The 17,903-nt window shown below is 41.0% G+C and overlaps 1 protein-coding gene and 1 long non-coding RNA gene across 7 annotated transcripts; one reads left to right on the forward strand and one right to left on the reverse strand.

Moving 5' to 3' along the window:
• Positions 1-159: 159 nt before the first annotated feature.
• LOC118371270 (uncharacterized) lies at positions 160-8,314 on the forward strand. Of its 6 annotated transcripts, none has more exons than XR_008103261.1 (5): positions 160-497; positions 1,543-1,625; positions 2,779-3,428; positions 7,745-8,030; positions 8,157-8,314. It is a non-coding gene; the product is annotated as an uncharacterized LOC118371270 (long non-coding RNA). The 6 variants fall into 6 exon arrangements; XR_004822964.2 differs by lacking the exon at positions 1,543-1,625 and having other exon boundaries at positions 2,779-2,880; positions 3,246-3,428; XR_004822965.2 differs by lacking the exon at positions 1,543-1,625 and having other exon boundaries at positions 7,727-8,030.
• A 7,531-nt stretch (positions 8,315-15,845) lies between these two features.
• On the reverse strand, positions 15,846-17,627 carry LOC118371273 (transcription factor LBX1-like). The gene is made up of 2 exons (XM_035756657.2): positions 17,128-17,627; positions 15,846-16,636 (listed from the first exon to the last, which is right to left on the reverse strand). The coding sequence occupies exons 1-2, from the start codon at positions 17,453-17,455 to the stop codon at positions 16,137-16,139; spliced, it is 828 nt and encodes a 275-aa protein (XP_035612550.1). The 5' UTR covers positions 17,456-17,627; the 3' UTR covers positions 15,846-16,136.
• Positions 17,628-17,903: the final 276 nt, after the last annotated feature.

Here is a 17,903-nt window from a genome sequence, read left to right on the forward strand (position 1 = left end):
GTTAGGTTTGCGTACTGATACGCATATCACTGAGAACGGCGCAATCGTGTGCGACTGCAGCCCGCATTCGAGCCCCCATTAGTTATTAGTTTAGTTATTATTATGTTTATATTATTTAGTTATTAGTTATTGCATGAACGCAGTTGCACCCTTCTCAAATTAGGGCTCGTGGGGAATTTAAATCTTGAGCGATGCATGTCAGCTAGCACTGTTTTACAGACTGCCTGCCGCCCCCAAGACCAGAGGAAGTCGCAGCAGGGCTGCTTTGCAAGCTAGTCTTGGCCTCCACTACTACATCTACATCACCCGGTGTCAAGGGAGGCGAAGAAGATCTTTAGGTGCCTCAGCCACCCGAGACTCGGCATATTCACTCATATCCCCATAAAAATAAGTGTTGGAAGACTGGACGATGTGACTGGCTTCAACCCCTGCAGTAGTTCTTCGGCATGTAGGGATTCCTGTAAAAAAAGTGACCGTATTCAGCAGCTCTGAAACTGGTAAACAATACACTATCAAATAGTTCCTCACATGCAGCTCATCTAATGTTTTAAACCTTATCTCTTGTCCGTGTAATATAGTGGGCAAAACCAGTAGACTGATAAGAACGTTTATTATAGTACTAAAGAGTGCTGTAAGGAGAAATGACCCCAAATCCCCTATTGCAAATCATTTTAATGAGGCCGGAGTTTTGCCGAAAATCTCCCCACTGCCAGACCATTTTTTTAAATTCCCTTAATTTTGTGGCTAGAGTCAAATACTTTCTGTGACACACATCAGAGTCAAATACCTTCTAGAACAAACTCCATGTCCGGATAGGCAACCGAAATGAATAATTAATGTATGTGTGTTATTAAACAGAGGAGGAAGTAAAATGTGTGCAAGTAATAAACATTTCATAACAATTATGGCTGGATTATTATCCTTACACTTTCAAAAATACGAGTCGATTAAGACATGGGAGAGATGAAGAATTTTGTCAAAGAGATTTATTTATAGACTAATACAAAATCAGTAGCGTAATTCGGTACGGGCGGCATTTTACCGGGGCGCGCGCCCAGGGCGCCATACAAGCTAGAACCGCCACAAACACTTGAAACACATAGCCAAACTGCAGACAAAAATGCTTTCTGTTACTAAGATCAGTGAAATGTAGGCTAAAATCACAATGTAGTGAAGAGCAGAAATCTCTACTAGCAAGCAACTCGCAGCAATGAAGAACGCGAAGGGGGAGAGAATTCTGTCGGGGGAGATTTTCGGCACAACACCTGTCACGTTCTATACAGCAGATAAACCGTTCACGTAGTGGTGGTAATCTTGAACGTAGTCTTCTACAGACAGCATGCAGGTGGATAGTATATTTAAAAACTCTACCCATCAGGCATGAATTAAACATTGTTATTGAAGTGTTTTCTGTAAATTGCCTGTTTTGGTGTTCTGTTTTTCTAGTCTAGTGGTATTTCTAGCTCCCTTACAATCCTGTGTTATTTGTTCTGAGGAAATGTTCACATGATATATGTAAAAGCAATAATTTATGAATCCTAGAGGAAGACCTGGTTCAGTCTACTTTCCAACAGACACTGGGAGACAAATTCTCCTTTCAGCAGGACACTAACCTAAAATACAAGGTCAAGTATACACTGGAGTTGCTAACCAAGATGACATTGAATGTTCCTGAGTGGCCTAGTTACAGTTTTGACTTGAAATCTTCTTGAAAATCTATGGCAAGGCTTGAAAATGTCTGTCTAGCAATGATCAACAACCAACTTGACAGAGCTTGATACATTTATCAAAGCTCTTAGAGTTAGCCAGAAAGACTTATAGCTGTAATCACTGGCAACGGTGATTCTTACATGTTTTGACTCGGGTTTGAATACTTATCTAATCAAGATATATTAGTGTTTTATTTCCATTAATAAAACATATTTTTACAAATCTTCCACATTACTTTGTGTAGATTGTTGACAAACATTGACAATTACAACCATTTATTTCTTTTACCTTTATTTAACTAGGCAAGTCACTTAAGAACAAATTCTTATTTTCAATGACGGCCTAGGAACAGAACCGCCTGTGCAGAATGACAGATTTGTACCATGTCAGCTCAAGGGTTCGAACTTGCAACCATTCGGGTTGCTAGTACACTGCTCTAACCACTAGGCTACCCTGCCGCCCCATTTTAATCCCACTTTGTAACACAACAAAAGGTGGAAAAAGTTAAGGGGTGTGAATACTTTCTGAAGGCACTGTATGTGAGAATGTTGTTTATTGTGTGTCTTGGCAAACTCCAAGTGGTCTGTCATGTGCCTTTTACTCAGGAGTGGCTTCTGTCTGGCAACCCTACCATAAAGGCCTAATTGGTGGAGTGCTGTAGAGATTGTTGTCCTTCTGGAAGGTTCTCCCATCTCCACAGAGGAACTCTGGAGCTCTGTCAGAGTGACCACTGGGTTCCTGGTCACCTCCCTGACCAAGGCTGTTCTCCCCCAATTACTCAGTTTGGCTGGACAGCCAGCTCTTGGAAGAGTCTTGGTGGTTCCAAACTTCTTCCGTTTAAGATTGATGGAGGCCATCGTGTTCTTGGGGACCTTCAATGCTGCAGACATTTTTTGGTACCCTTCCCCAGATCTGTGCCTCGACACAATCTTGTCTCAGAGCGCTACAGACAATTCATTCGACCTCGTGGCTTGGTTTTTGCTCTGACATGCACTGTCAACTGTGTGACCTTATATAGACAGGTGTGTGCCTTTCCAAATCATGTCCAATTAATTGATTTTACCACAGGTGGACTCCAGTCAAGTTGTAGAAACAAGGATGATCAATGGAAACAGGATGCACCTGAGTTCAATTTTGAGTCTCATAGCAAAGGGTCTGAAGATAAGTGAGGTAATTATATTTTATTTTAAATTTGCAAACATTTCTAAAAAGTGTTTTCACTTTGTTATTATGGGGTATTGTGTGTAGATTGATCAGGGAGAAAATGAATTTAATCCATTTTAGAATAAGGCTGTAACGTAACAAAATGGAAAAAGGGAAGGGGTCTGAATACTTTTGGAATGGACTGAGGCACGCATCTAGGTGCCGCTTTTATGCATGGTTGCAGTAATGCATAAACATTAAATACTGGATAATCAATTTAAAATGAATCAATGATGAGGTCTTCTTTGCATATTGTTTATGGCCAGAGTGTGTGGTAAACATAATCTAATTTCCATTCCAATTCCAAACACTGCATCATCAATGCGACCGAGATTGTCACAATGCTGACGCATCACATGGAACTACAGAACACAAGAGATAAGTTCAGAAATGTCAAGAATTCAACAGTTCTTGACTGACAAACAATGAGAGAGACCGCATTATTATGGCAAGCTTTTCATTCATCCTCCCTGAAGACAGACATTGTTCCATTAAGGACAACAAAGTCAATTCAGGTAGGAACAATTAAATTAATTTACATCTTGAAACTTCAATATTAATAATGATTTTATTTTACCTTTATTTAACCAGGCAAGTCAGTTAAGAACACATTCTGCCTGTTCAGGGGCAGAACTGCTGTTTTGCCTTCAGCAAAACTGCTGAAGGCACCCACAATGATGCTTCTGTCCCCCCCCCCCCCCCACCACCATCACATTACATTTTTATAGTCAGTAAACATTTTTGTGTTGCATTTGAATGTGTTTGGAATCTTAATTGAAACCAAAAAAACACCTCTAATGAGAGTAATGTTCATAGTCATGTTACACGTATGGATTTCATCAAATGTCATAGAATACAAACACAAATGCAGGGGTTTAGCAGTTCAACATCAGTACTTGTCAAATAATCACTGATTCTTTCAACTCAGAATTGAGAAAACTGGGGCAAAGATGAAAGAAAACTGTGTCTTTTAGAAGCATGTAAGTCGCTCTGGATAAAAGTGTCTGCTAAATCACTCAAATGTAAGTGTAACAATGTGGAAAGATTGAAAACAACCATTTACATTCTGTTACAATATAACTACAATCACTTGTCAGCACCATTTTGTATTTATTATTACATGCATTCTTGCTCGTAACCTCTAGATGGAGCAAGCAAAGTTATGATGATTCACCCTCCTAATTACGCTTTTATTAGTGGTTGGATGTGAGGGCATGCTCATATTAGGAATTCCTGTAGGAGTTCCTACCCTATCCCATGAATAAGCATGCTATTTTTATATTTCATGAGTTGACTACGGCAGGGGGTCTCAAAGTGGGGTCTGCATGGTCAGGTCAAATATAAATAATCATTCATTTTTTGAAGTAAATATTAGCAACATAGCAAAACAGATTCAACTGATTTTGGCCAAGGGATCTATGAAATTAGTTAAGAGGGTGTAATCCAATACAATGCAATATTATTCATCCACAAATTACGTTATTAACCCTGGGCAACATGGGCCTGGGAGGCTCAGCGGGACACTGGTATCCACAGTACACCAGCATTATATATTTTTAAACTAAATACTTATTGTATATATATTATTATTATTTGTTTACATAAAAGCACTGTAATGTAAACTTTAAAAGTGCATAATTTTCTCTCTGATAACAAGAGGGCCTGAAGTGCTTGAGACTTAGTTCAAAAATTCAGAGATTTCCATACCCAACTATAACATCTTCCGTCAAGATAGAACTGCCAAAGGGGGAGGAGTTGCAGTCTACTGCAGAGATAGCCTGCAAAGTAATGTCATACTTTCCAGATCCATACCCAAACAGTTCGAACTACTAATTCTGAAAATGACTCTCTCCAGAAATAAGTCTCTCACTGTTGCCGCCTGCTTACCGACCCCCCTCAGCTCCCAGCTGTGCCCTGGACACCATTTGTGAATTGATTGCCCCCCATCTAGCTTCAGAGTTTGTTCTGTTAGGTGACCTAAACTGGGATATGCTTAACACCCCGGCAGTCCTACAATCTAAGCTAGAAGCCCTCAATCTCACACAAATCATCAAGGAACCCACCAGGTACAACCCTAACTCTGTAAGCAAGGGCACCCTCATAGACGTCATCCTGACCAACTGGCCCTCCAAATACACCTCCGCTGTCTTCAACCAGGATCTCAGCGACCACTGCCTCATTGCCTGTATCCGCTACGGTGCCGCAGTCAAACGACCACCCCTCATCACTGTCAAACGTTCCCTAAAACACTTCTGTGAGCAGGCCTTTCTAATCGACCTGGCCCAGGTATCCTGGAAGGACATTGACCTCATCCCGTCAGTTGAGGATGCCTGGTCATTCTTTAAGAGTAACTTCCTCACCATTTTAGATAAGCATGCTCCGTTCAAAAAAATGCAGAACTAAGAACAGATACAGCCCTTGGTTCACTCCAGACCTGACTGCCCTCGACCAGCACAAAAACATCCTGTGGCGGACTGCAATAGCATCTAACAGTCCCCGCGATATGCAACTGTTCAGGGAAGTCAGGAACCAATACACGCAGTCAGTCAGGAAAGCTAAGGCCAGCTTCTTCAGGCAGAAGTTTGCATCCTGTAGCTTTAACTCCAAAAAGTTCTGGGACACTGTGAAGTCCATGGAGAACAAGAGCACCTCCTCCCAGCTGCCCACTGCACTGAGGCTAGGGAACACGGTCACCACCGACAAATCCATGATTATCGAAAACTTCAACAAGCATTTCTCAACGGCTGGCCATGCCTTCCGCCTGGCCACTCCTACCTCGGCCAACAGCTCCGGCCCCCCCGCAGCTCCTCGCCCAAGCCTCTCCAGGTTCTCCTTTACCCAAATCCAGATAGCAGATGTTCTGAAAGAGCTGCAAAACTTGGACCCGTATAAATCAGCTGGGCTTGACAATCTGGACCCTCTATTTCTGAAACTATCCGCCCCCATTGTCGCAACCCCTATTACCAGCCTGTTCAACCTCTCTTTCATATCGTCTGAGATCCCCAAGGATTGGAAAGCTGCCGCAGTCATCCCCCTCTTCAAAGGGGGAGACACCCTGGACCCAAACTGTTACAGACCTATATCCATTCTGCCCTGCCTATCTAAGGTCTTCGAAAGCCAAGTCAACAAACAGGTCACTGACCATCTCGAATCCCACCGTACCTTCTCCGCTATGCAATCTGGTTTCCCGAGCCGGTCACGGGTGCACCTCAGCCACACTCAAGGTACTAAACGACATCATAACCGCCATCGATAAAAGACAGTACTGTGCAGCCGTCTTCATCGACCTTGCCAAGGCTTTCGACTCTGTCAATCACCAGATTCTTATCGGCAGACTCAGTAGCCTCGGTTTTTCGGATGACTGCCTTGCCTGGTTCACCAATTACTTTGCAGGCAGAGTTCAGTGTGTCAATTCGGAGGGCATGCTGTCCGGTCCTCTGGCAGTCTCTATGGGGGTGCCACAGGGTTCAATTCTCGGGCCGACTCTTTTCTCTGTATATATCAATGATGTTGGTCTTGCTGCGGGCGATTCCCTGATCCACCTCTACGCAGACGACACCATTCTATATACTTTCGGCCCGTCATTGGACACTGTGCTATCTAACCTCCAAACGAGCTTCAATGCCATACAACACTCCTTCCGTGGCCTCCAACTGCTCTTAAACGCTAGTAAAACCAAATGCATGCTTTTCAACCGATCGCTGCCTGCACCCGCATGCCCGACTAGCATCACCACACTGGATGGCTCCGACCTTGAATATGTGGACACCTATAAGTACCTAGGTGTCTGGCTAGACTGCAAACTCTCCTTCCAGACCCATATCAAACATCTCCAATCGAAAATCAAATCAAGAGTCGGCTCTCTATTCCGCAACAAAGCCTCCTTCACTCACGCTGCCAAGCTTACCCTAGTAAAACTGACTATCCTACCGATCCTCGACTTCGGCGATGTCATCTACAAAATCGCTTCCAACACTCTACTCAGCAAACTGGATGCAGTTTATCACAGTGCCATCCGTTTTGTCACTAAAGCACCTTATACTACCCACCACTGCGACTTGTATGCTCTAGTCGGCTGGCCCTCGCTACATATTCGTCGCCAGACCCACTGGCTCCAGGTCATCTACAAGGCCATGCTAGGTAAAGCTCCACCTTATCTCAGTTCACTGGTCACGATGGCAACACCCATCCGTAGCACGCGCTCCAGCAGGTGTATCTCACTGATCATCCCTAAAGCCAACACCTCATTCGGCCGCCTTTCGTTCCAGTACTCTGCTGCCTGTGACTGGAACGAATTGCAAAAATCGCTGAAGTTGGAGACTTTTATCTCCCTCACCAACTTCAAACATCAGCTATCTGAGCAGCTAACCGATCGCTGCAGCTGTACATAATCTATTGGTAAATAGCCCACCCATTTTCACCTACCTCATCCCCACAGTTTTTATTTATTTACTTTTCTGCTCTTTTGCACACCAATATCTCCACCTGTACATGATCATCTGATCATTTATCGCTCCAGTGTTAATCTGCAATATTGTAATTATTCCCCTACCTCCTCATGCCTTTTGCACACATTGTATATAGACTCCCCTTTTTTTCTACTGTGTTATTGACTTGTTAATTGTTTACTCCATGTGTAACTCTGTGTTGTCTGTTCACACTGCTATGCTTTATCTTGGCCAGGTCGCAGTTGCAAATGAGAACTTGTTCTCAACTAGCCTACCTGGTTAAATAAAGGTGAAATAAAATAAAATAAAAATCCGGCCATGCCTTACCAAAGTCATAGTAAGTCATTGTATGCTTTTTTAAAAAGTTGTGTTCTGATTACAAGGGGTCCCTCATGAATTTGCTATCAGAAAAGGGGTCCCCAGTCACATAAAGTTTGAGAACCCCTGGTCTACGGCCCTGAGAGCCTCCAACCAACCTGATTTCCATGTGGGTGATGCTTCAACCAAGAGAAAGATAATTACCATTACTATTGATGCTACCAGCCTGGATCAGTCTGCAGAGATGTCTACCTCTAACACTGATGACAACATAATGTCTTCACCTGACACCAAGCAGAAGAAATATAGAACCGGATTCTTCACAGCTCTCCAGAGAGTTTTTAGAAGCCTGTCAGTAATACTCATACTATCATACTCTGTAATATTGTTCATCATTAAACTAGGTTGATACTAATATCCCGTGCTAATAGGTGTTTTCAGAGCTTTTTCTCTATTTTCTATCTTTCATTTTTACAGGCTAAAGTGGCTTCCATGAAAGTGGGAAACATCCAGAAGGATGAGAACATCACCTCTCGATGCTCGCGGCTGCTGTTTCTCTCCTTTCCCCCCCATCCCTCCTTTCACTCTACCCCCCCACCACCTGTTTTATCTTCAGTAAATGTCTTGTTTTGCTATTTCAGTTTGAATGTGTTTTATTTATCATTGAAACCACAGTCAATTTCGAACGAGGGTCATACTGCGACTCTCTTCATTTAGGAATCTCTAAATCTATAATTGTTCAGTTATAGACCTACGTTGATATCACAGTTACATTCTAGCCTACAGTGATAACAATATTGTCAAGGGGAAAGTGAACAGTATAGACATACAGGTACAGTGCCTTGCGAAAGTATTCGGCCCCCTTGAACTTTGCGACCTTTTGCCACATTTCAGGCTTCAAACATAAAGATATAAAACTGTATATTTTTGTGAAGAATCAACAACAAGTGGGACACAATCATGAAGTGGAATGACATTTATTGGATATTTCAAACTTTTTTAACAAATCAAAAACTGAAAAATTGGGCGTGCAAGATTATTCAAAATAAGGGAAACAAGTGTCTTAATAGGGTGTTGGGTCACCACGAGCCATAACAGCTTCAATGCACCTTGGCATAAATTCTACAAGTGTCTGGAACTCTACTGGCGGGACACAACACCATTTGTCCACGAGAAATTCCATAATTTGATGTTTTTCTGATTGTTGTGGAAAACACTGTTTCAGGCGCAGCTCCAGAATCTCCCATAAGTGTTCAATTACGTTGAGATCTGACAGATTTGTTAGGTCTAGTCTATGAGACCAGGCTGGATCTGGTGACTGAGATGGCCATGGCATATGGTTTACATCGTTTTCATGCTCATCAAATCATTCAGTGACCACTCGTGCCCTGTGAATGGGGGGCACTGTCATCCTATGGGGGGGCATAGCCATGGTAGGCAAAATAATGGCCTAATCAGCATTTTTATACCAGCCAGGTCGTTCAAGGTTAACGTTGAAAATTGGACGTCTATCCCTGTCCTGAGGACGGGAAATGCCTTCATATCCGGCTACTAAGTGCAACAGTGAGTGCTAGTACCATCAAATAGGTGGTGGATCCCATGACTCAGGATCAGAAGGTTGTGTGTTTGATCACACTTGTGGAAACTGTTATTTTTATAAACCAAACCTTAACCATTTGTAAAGAGTGCCTGAACTTTACTTAACCCTTAACTTCCACATTTGACATTTGGAGCAACTTCAAAATTGTAAGTTTGGACAACTAATTCTGCAGAGAGCTCTTTGTTTTACACATGCATGACCATAAGTATAATGGGATGTTAAATGCTTACTTAACTCAGGAACCACACCTGTGAGGAAGCACCTGCTTTCAATATACTTTGTATCCTTCATTTACTCAAGTGTTTTCATTATTTTGGCAGTTACCTGTACATATTGAATTGTATGGCTACCAAATAAGTACAGTGACTCGCGGAAATATTCACCCCCTTGGCATTTTTTCTATTTTGTTGCCTTACAACCTGGAATTGCATTTATTTGGGGGGGGGGTTGTATCATTTGATTTACACAACATGCCTACCACTTTGAAGATGCTAAATATATATTATTGTAAAACAAACAAGAAATATGATGTGCATAACTAACTATTCATCCCCACAAAGTCAATACTTTGTAGAGCCACCTTTTGCATCAATTACAGCTGCAAGTCTCTTGGGGTATGTCTCTATAAGCTTGGCACATCTAGCCACTGGGATGTTTGCCCATTCTTCAAGGAAAAACTGCTCCAGCTCCTTCAACTTGGATGGGTTCCGCTGGTGTACAGCAATCTTTAAGTCATACCACAGATTCTCAATTGGATTGAGGTCTGAGCTTTGACTAGGCCATTCCAATACATTTAAATGTTTCCCCTTAAACCACTAGAGTGTTGCTTTAGCAGTATGCTTAGGGTCATCCTCCTGCTGGAAGGTGAACCTCCGTCCCAGTCTCAAATCTCTGGAAGACTGAAACAGGTTTCCTTCAGGGATTTCCCTGTATTTTGTGCCATCCATCATTCCTTGAATTCTGACCAGTTTCCCAGTCCCTGGTCATGAAAAATATCCCCACAGCATGATGCTGCCACCACCATGCTTCACTGTGGGGCTGGTGTTCTCGGAGTGATGAGAGGTGTTGGGTTTGCACCAGACAGCGTTTTTCTCGATGGCCAAAAAGCTCAATTTTAGTTTCATCTGACCAAAGTACCTTCTTCCATATGTTTGGGGAGTCTCCCACATGCCTTTTGGCAAACACCAAACGTGTTTGCTTATTTTTTCCTTTAAGCAATGGCTTTTTTCTGGCCACTCTTCAGTAAAGCCCAGCTAGGTGGAGTGTGTTGCTTAAAATGGTCCTATGGACAGATACTCCAATCTCTGCTGTGGAGCTTTGCAGCTCCTTCAGGGTTATCTTTGGTCTTTTTGCTGCCTCTGATTAATGCCCTCCTTGCCTGGTCTGTGAGTTTTGGTGGGCCCTCTTTTGGCAGGTTTGTTGAAGTGCCATATTCTTTCAATTTTTTATAATGGATTTAATGGTGCTCTGTGGAATGTTCAAAGTTTCAGATATTTTTCTATAACCCAACCCTGATCTGTACTTCCCTACAACTTTGACCCTGAGCTGTTTGGAAAGCTCCTAGGTCTTCATGGTGCTGTTTGCTTGATGGTGCTGTTTGCTTGGTGGTGCTGTTTGCTTGGTGGTGCCACTTGCTTAGTGGTGTTGGAGACTCTGGGGACTTTTAGAACACGTGTATATATATATACTGAGATCATGTGACAGTTCATGTGACACTTAGATTGAACACAGGTGGAATTGATTTGTTGATTTGTTGCAACAGATCTTAATTAGGGGTTTCATGGAAAAGTCAGTGAATACACATACACGCACCACTTTTCCTTTTTTGAATTTTTTGAAACAAGTTATTTTTTTCATTTCACTTCACCAATTTAGACTATTTTGTTTATGTCCATTACATGACTCCAAATAAAAATCCATTTAAATTACAGCTTGCAATGCCACAAAATAGGAAAAACGCCAAGGGGATGAATACTTTTGCAAGGGACTGTAGACCACTCTGAGATGCTTGATAGAATCCGACCACTAGGTGGCAGTGGCACCATACTTACAGGAGTAGAGAAACTTCCAAGTTATATAGGAGAGCTTTTGGGCGAGCGAGTGAGTGTATTTAACCAGAAGATGGCAGCCTTTGAAAATGTGTATCTTTTTATTTTTTTATTTTTTTATTATTATTATTATTTTATTTTTTATGTGTATCTTTTTTACTAATCTAATTCAACCCATCAGACGTCATACATTACATTTTCACATGAAACCTCTCTCAGAACGAGGAACAGCCTCAAGACACGCTCGCGCGCACACACACACACACACACACACACATATATATATATATATATATATATATATATATATATATATATATATATATATATATAGGCCTACTGTATTTGAAATGTCTTTATTATTTTGGAACTTTTGTGAGTCTAATGAATACTGTATACTGTTTATTATCTATTTCACTTGCTTTGGCAATGTAAACATATGTTTACCATGCCAATAAAGCCCCATCAATTGAAATAGAATTGAGAGAGAGGGAGAGAATGAGAGAGCAAGAGATAGGGAAATTAGGTTTTGTGTGGTGGTAAAACTCCCGGTTTAAATCGGTGACATTTTGACTTCATCATTAAGTTCTGTCTGCTCAGCGGTGTGCCGTCAGAAAACTGGACGGGCAATTTCTGTTTGTTGGAAATAGTAAAGCTAACTCGTTCTGCGTCTTTGGTTTTAATGCAGTGCAGGCAACTCAGCGGCAGCAGAGGAGAGAAAATATTTCCAAGGTTTGGGTATATATTTTTTACCAAGCCTATATGCTCCCTTCCTAAATCACATGCCTCGTGCGAATGATCAACTACAATTTGATTAATATGCAAATGTGAAGCAAACAGTTCCATTTGAGCCTTCAGCGCGGGCTAATTAATCAACAGTTAAAGGAAATTAATACATACATCAATTCTGTCAGGAACATGCTTAGTTCAATCGCCCGTAAAATTGAAGTTTGAAGTATTAACTGGTTCTCAAGGAACGGTATGATTAAAACTTTGGTATTCGTCCCTGTTTAGAGACTTTCACGGACAACTCCATACCTGAGTATTTTATCCGATTTTAACTTTTGGTGCAGCTAACGATTTATGTAGGTTATTCTCATGATTTATGTAGGATATTCATAGAATAGACACATAAAACGTGTGTAGTTAATGTGCATTATATCTTCAGATAATATATACAAGGCTAAAAAGATTGTTTGTACCTGTGGCTATGACAATTTGTTAGTTTGATATAAATTGGCCTATACAACATTGGGACATTGGGTTGATTTAAGTTTAGATTGAAAACTTTGCTAACATATTTGTATCCTTATTAGGCTACAGTTATCATGACTTTCAGAGATAAGTTATTCCTGCTTTTCTTGTAATACATGTTTGCACAATAGGAAGAAAAAAAAGAAATAGACAGATAAATGAAGGGACCACAGAAAAGGAGGAAAAATAGATGAAAAGAGAGAGAGTTTGGTGGCCAGCCCCATTGTTTCAGCAGGGACTCATGCATCAAACTTCAATTTTCCGGACGATTGAATTAGTGATTTTTTTCCATCTTGAACTGAAATACACTTAAGACCAACGGATTAATTACCAAGAACTGGTCCCACTGACTGTCGTATTAGTTATCGCCTTGACAACCGCTCATAAAATAAGCAAGTGAAATCCATAAACTTAGCCTGCCTTAACACTCTCCTCTCTCCCCGACCATAAATATGCTTTATTCAGAATAGGCGTGAGTGATATAAGGAGTTGGGGAGAATTCGAGCACGTTTTTTTTGTTCTTCATCAAAACCGCAAGCGGTTTATTTGGCGACCACGCGCGCAGTCAAGTCAAGTAGCCCATCAATGCTCTCGCCGTTGTTTGTGTGGGTAGCCTTAGCCTATGTGTGTGTTCGTGTGGTCATATAGCCTACCCATATCAAAATATTATTGGAGAAACCTACAGTATCCTAACATTGTCATCGGAATTGAATTGTATGTGGTCGTTCAGCTAATTAATTAAGGCTTTGATAAATAGTCTGCTGCGTATTATTCAATTCTTGTCAAACCGTCAGTGTAAGCTCAAAGAATCGGCCCTCATCCAAATAAATTCAACCATTTTGTTGGTTTGTGTTGATAGTTTCTCCCACATTATTTCAGTCAATAATTTACTTTATATAAGTAGCTTACGTGTTCCCATTGTAATAACAATGTTAATGAATATTTTTATTTACATTTTTTAGGGAAGCTTAATTTGAAATCCAGATCAAAGTCCAGACACCGGTTAGGTGTTCAATGTTAATAGGGCTAATATAATTTTAAAAGGCTAATTGAAAAATAACAAATATAGAAAACATTATTATTATTATTATTAGCATTAGCCTTTTATGCCTACTACCCATTTATTTTAGTAAAGATGAGAAACTATAGGCCTACAAATTGTATATATCACACGTTATAGGCTATAATAGAGTTGGATGATAAAACTCATGCGAACAGCTTCCAAAAAGTATTGAAAAGAAAAGCCCTCTTTAGCAGCGTCAATCTCCTCCTTAAAAAGACGGAGGGCTAAACAAGGCTCTTCTAGATCAAAAAGAAAGCTTTTCTTTATGACTTTTTCTCACATCGCCATGTTTTCAGCTTCATTAAACTCCGCAAAGACAAAGGAAATAAAGAGAGAAGAAGAACAAGACATGAGAAGAAAAGCAACGAAAGACTCCTTTTAACTAGGCTTTGGCATAACTGTCACACTCTAAACTCTTTATGACTCGGGCTACTTAACATGAAAAACACTCTCACACAAAATGTGCCGCATTTTGTTGTTTAGAAAAACGTTCCTGGACAAAAGTCAAACATATTATTTCAGGGCTTAAAAAGGGAAGAAAGACAAGTGGCTGGACAAAAAAGAGCCATTTTCATTGTAATTCATTGACTTGTTCCAAATGCCAGGCTAAAAAGGCAAAGAAAAGAGGCTAGACATTAATGGTCGCAGATGCCCTCGTGAAGAGAAGGGCCTGTGTATGCATTACGGCCTTTGTTCGCAGGGAGTTAAACAGTTTAAAAGGAGGGTTAAGTCAATCCATCAAATTGTCTGAAATTGTGAGGAAAATTCAAAAACCATATGGCCTCCAAACGTTTGAGTCCTTTTTGTGCGGTGGGACACACTTGTCTCAGCATTGCTGCCTGCGGGAGACCGGGCGGGCTCCATTGTGACTTGTCACATCGGGGAAGGCATCTCATTTGTCCCCAGTTTTCATGCTTTACGCTCAAAATTATGGCCTCGTCCCGCAGCCCCGCAGAACAAAAAAACACCCATAAAGGCTCAAGAAAACTGGCCCAAAACTTTGTGTTTTTGTGGCATCCCAGACCCTCTTTTCTCCCCCAGCACCAGATTTGCGATTCTCACATAAATTTCGTCCCGAATGGGGAAACACGTTGCCGGGTCAAGAAGCCAAGACACGCATTTAGCAGTTTGAAAGAGAGTGAGATGGCTGAGCCACAAAATGTTTCGAGTATCCTCACAAATGGGACACAATGGAACAAAAAATATTGAAGCATTAAAAGGGATCATGGTTGCTAAATAGGCTACTCTAAACGTCCATAATATAGGCCTGCATTGAATTAGCCTCATAAAGGATTTCAGTCCCCCCCTTGATTCTACATATAGTCACCATTTTTACTAGGACTTAAAATCGAAATTATAATCTATCAGTATAATAATAACACAAACAGCGCGTTGAGAAAAGCCATTTTATTTCCATAGTATATACATTACAGAATGTGCATTAGTTTTCAAATACTGTCCTGATTTTAGAAAGGCACTTACAGGTGTACAAAACAAATCTATTCAACCATAGAGCACTCTATTGTATCCAAACAAATGAATATATTCATACGGTCCAGTAACTGTAGCTCCATGTCGAAATATCACCGCAGTATTTTGTATTTTTATAACCTTAGTTTGACCATTTCTCTATAAAACGCATAACTTGGTTTCTGATCCTTTGAATTTGCCTTTCGTATCATGCAATGCAGCATACGGATTATGGTGGGTGTAAATATGACGAGCTAATTATGTAAACGCTGTGTACAAACGGTCTGAACTCGAGTAGACCTACGTGTATGATAAGGTATGTCTCAAAAAATAAACAATCGATATAATTTAAAAGGAACAATAAATAGATATGATCAACAAAACAAAACATGCATTTCAACATGCAAAACCTATCGAAAATATTTCATAAAACTGACACGGTGTTACATAAATATGAACAAGGATCAGTGTGTGTGTGAAAGAGAGAGATAACTAAAATAGGTGTGTGTGTGTGTGTGAGAGAGATAAATAAAATAGGTGTGTGTGTGTGTGTGTGTGTGTGTGTGTGTGTGTGTGTGTGTGTGTGTGTGTGTGTGTGAGTGAGATAAATGTGTGTAGTGTGTGTGTGTGTGTGTGTGTGTGTGTGTGTGTGTGTGTGTGTGTGTGTGTGTGAGAGAGAGATAAATAACTCAAAGAGGTGTGTATGTCTGATAGACAATTAAATGTTTCAAAATAATAACATTATCTTTAGTTCTGATTATGAAACCTATATTGCTTTCATTGACATTTGAAGAGGAAAATGTCCGACTGCTGATGAATACAAATGGATATAGCACTGCATATGCTATTTGTTGTACTGTTCATGCTTACTGTGAATATCTGTGTGCCGATACAAAAGTCACAACAGACTAGTAAATGTTCTGAGATGATGTACGAATATAAGCAGGGAAAAGTTGCAATCGTAGTAAGGATTGTTACTGCTTGTTGTCGTCATTTTTATATTTCATTATCCCACTGCGCAATCAGTCATCCACATCAATTTCTAGGTCTTCGTCGTCCTCTGAGCATTCTTTACTTGTTGTGTGGTCTGAAAACGGCGACAGGGGGGACATCCGCAGCTTGCGAGCGAGCTCGTACTCTCGTCCGCCGCTCTGCGCGGGAGAATCGGCTCGCGGGTGATGTCCGAGTGTTCCGTTGGCGCATTTCTCGAGGTCAGCGAGCTTGGCGAGTTTCTCCAGAGGTACAATACCGTCACCTATAGTTTTGGCCGACTCAACGTCGGCCTTCATCTCTTCCAGATCTCGCTTTAGTTTGGCTCTCCTGTTCTGGAACCACGTGATGACTTGGGCGTTCGTTAGACCCAGTTGTTGGGCGATTTGGTCTCGGTCAGCGGGAGACAAATATTTCTGATACAGGAATCTTTTCTCTAATTCGTAGATTTGGTGGTTGGTGAAGGCAGTCCTGGACTTCCTTCGCTTCTTCGGGGTGTTTCTTTGCCCAAAGAGTGTCATTCCGTCTCTCCCTGCACAAACAAAGATAACATGTTAAGTCGTATGTTGGTGTTATTCTCGTGCTGCTATGGCATTAGCTCTGCAGGGCGTTGAACTCTGCATTTAAACAATTTCAACATATTTTGAGACATTTGACCTCAAATCAATTATATATTTTGTATTAAGTTATTTTAGCCTATATACCAAATATAAACGTAGACGTAATGTTTTGCATTCATCATAAAGAGAACAATTGCACAATTCCAGCTGGTAAATTCACAAATAGCCTCTTTTTCACCTTTCCAAATTACGCACAGAAGAGATACAATGTAACATTTTCTGGCAAACAATCTTGTTTAAAGCCTAATGTTCAATGCCTATTTTTTTTTAGATACAATATAACTTCATTATATTTTCACAGATCAAATGAAAAATAATCAATTCCTTTTAAATTGTGCATTGCACTGTTATGAAAGTAATGTCGATATAATGATTAGAAGGCCATAAATACCATCATATTTACCTTCAGCTGCTTGCAGAACGCTAACTTCGAGCCCCTTGAAGGTTTTGCTGGCTAGTTCTTCCAGGGCGCAGAGTGGTGAGGTTTGTGTGAGCAGTGCCCTGTTGGCCAGAGCAGAGATGCTGGACGAACGGTGCTTCTCAGCCGATGAAATCAGGTGTGCTGTCCCACAAATGGTGTAACTTCGTTTCACGGAGGGTTTGTTGAGAATGTCTTGGATACTGAACGGTGTCAGTGGCTTATTCGAGTTTGCAGGCGGAGGAAGATGGTCCAACGGACTTCGCCTCCTATTCTCGACCGCGTCACATTCGGCGACTTCTTTGGATGTCATTATCAGGTGCGTTAGTCGTTACGCAAGCTAACTTTAAAATGTTTTTGAAATGCTAACGAAAACAACAAACACAGATAATCAAATTATATCGAACCCTATCGAAGAAACATTCACATTACAGTCACCAAATGCACGCCATGGCTGCAAACCTTCTTGCAAAAAGAAACATTTAAAAAAGCCCTCCTAATTCCAATTCTTGAAAGTATTATTCCACAAAAATAGGTACAGACAATCCGAAGGAGAACTGTGCCTCCCTGAAAATGGCGACGTCCAAAGAAGTTGCAGCAACAACTGACTAACAAGTTAATATTGATTAGGACGTAATCAATTATGTCCCCACTGGCACTTTCGCCCTCTCCCTTTCACTCTCTGACTATGTTGCAGTCCAGTGCAGGGCTTTTGCGAGTGGGATGCTCCCAATAATTACAAGGCATGGCTTGAAGGAGGA

Source organism: Oncorhynchus keta, unplaced genomic scaffold, assembly GCF_023373465.1.
Source record: "Oncorhynchus keta strain PuntledgeMale-10-30-2019 unplaced genomic scaffold, Oket_V2 Un_contig_1690_pilon_pilon, whole genome shotgun sequence".
Taxonomy (NCBI): Eukaryota; Metazoa; Chordata; class Actinopteri; order Salmoniformes; family Salmonidae; genus Oncorhynchus; species Oncorhynchus keta.

Excerpts from the sequence above, each read along its gene's own strand:
- LOC118371273 (XM_035756657.2), bottom strand. The coding sequence starts at position 17,455 with ATGACATCCAAAGAAGTCGCCGAATGTGACGCGGTCGAGAATAGGAGG. Across the intron at positions 16,637-17,127 it reads CGTTCTGCAAGCAGCTGAAG|GGAGAGACGGAATGACACTC; the intron begins GTAAATATGATG and ends TTGTTTGTGCAG.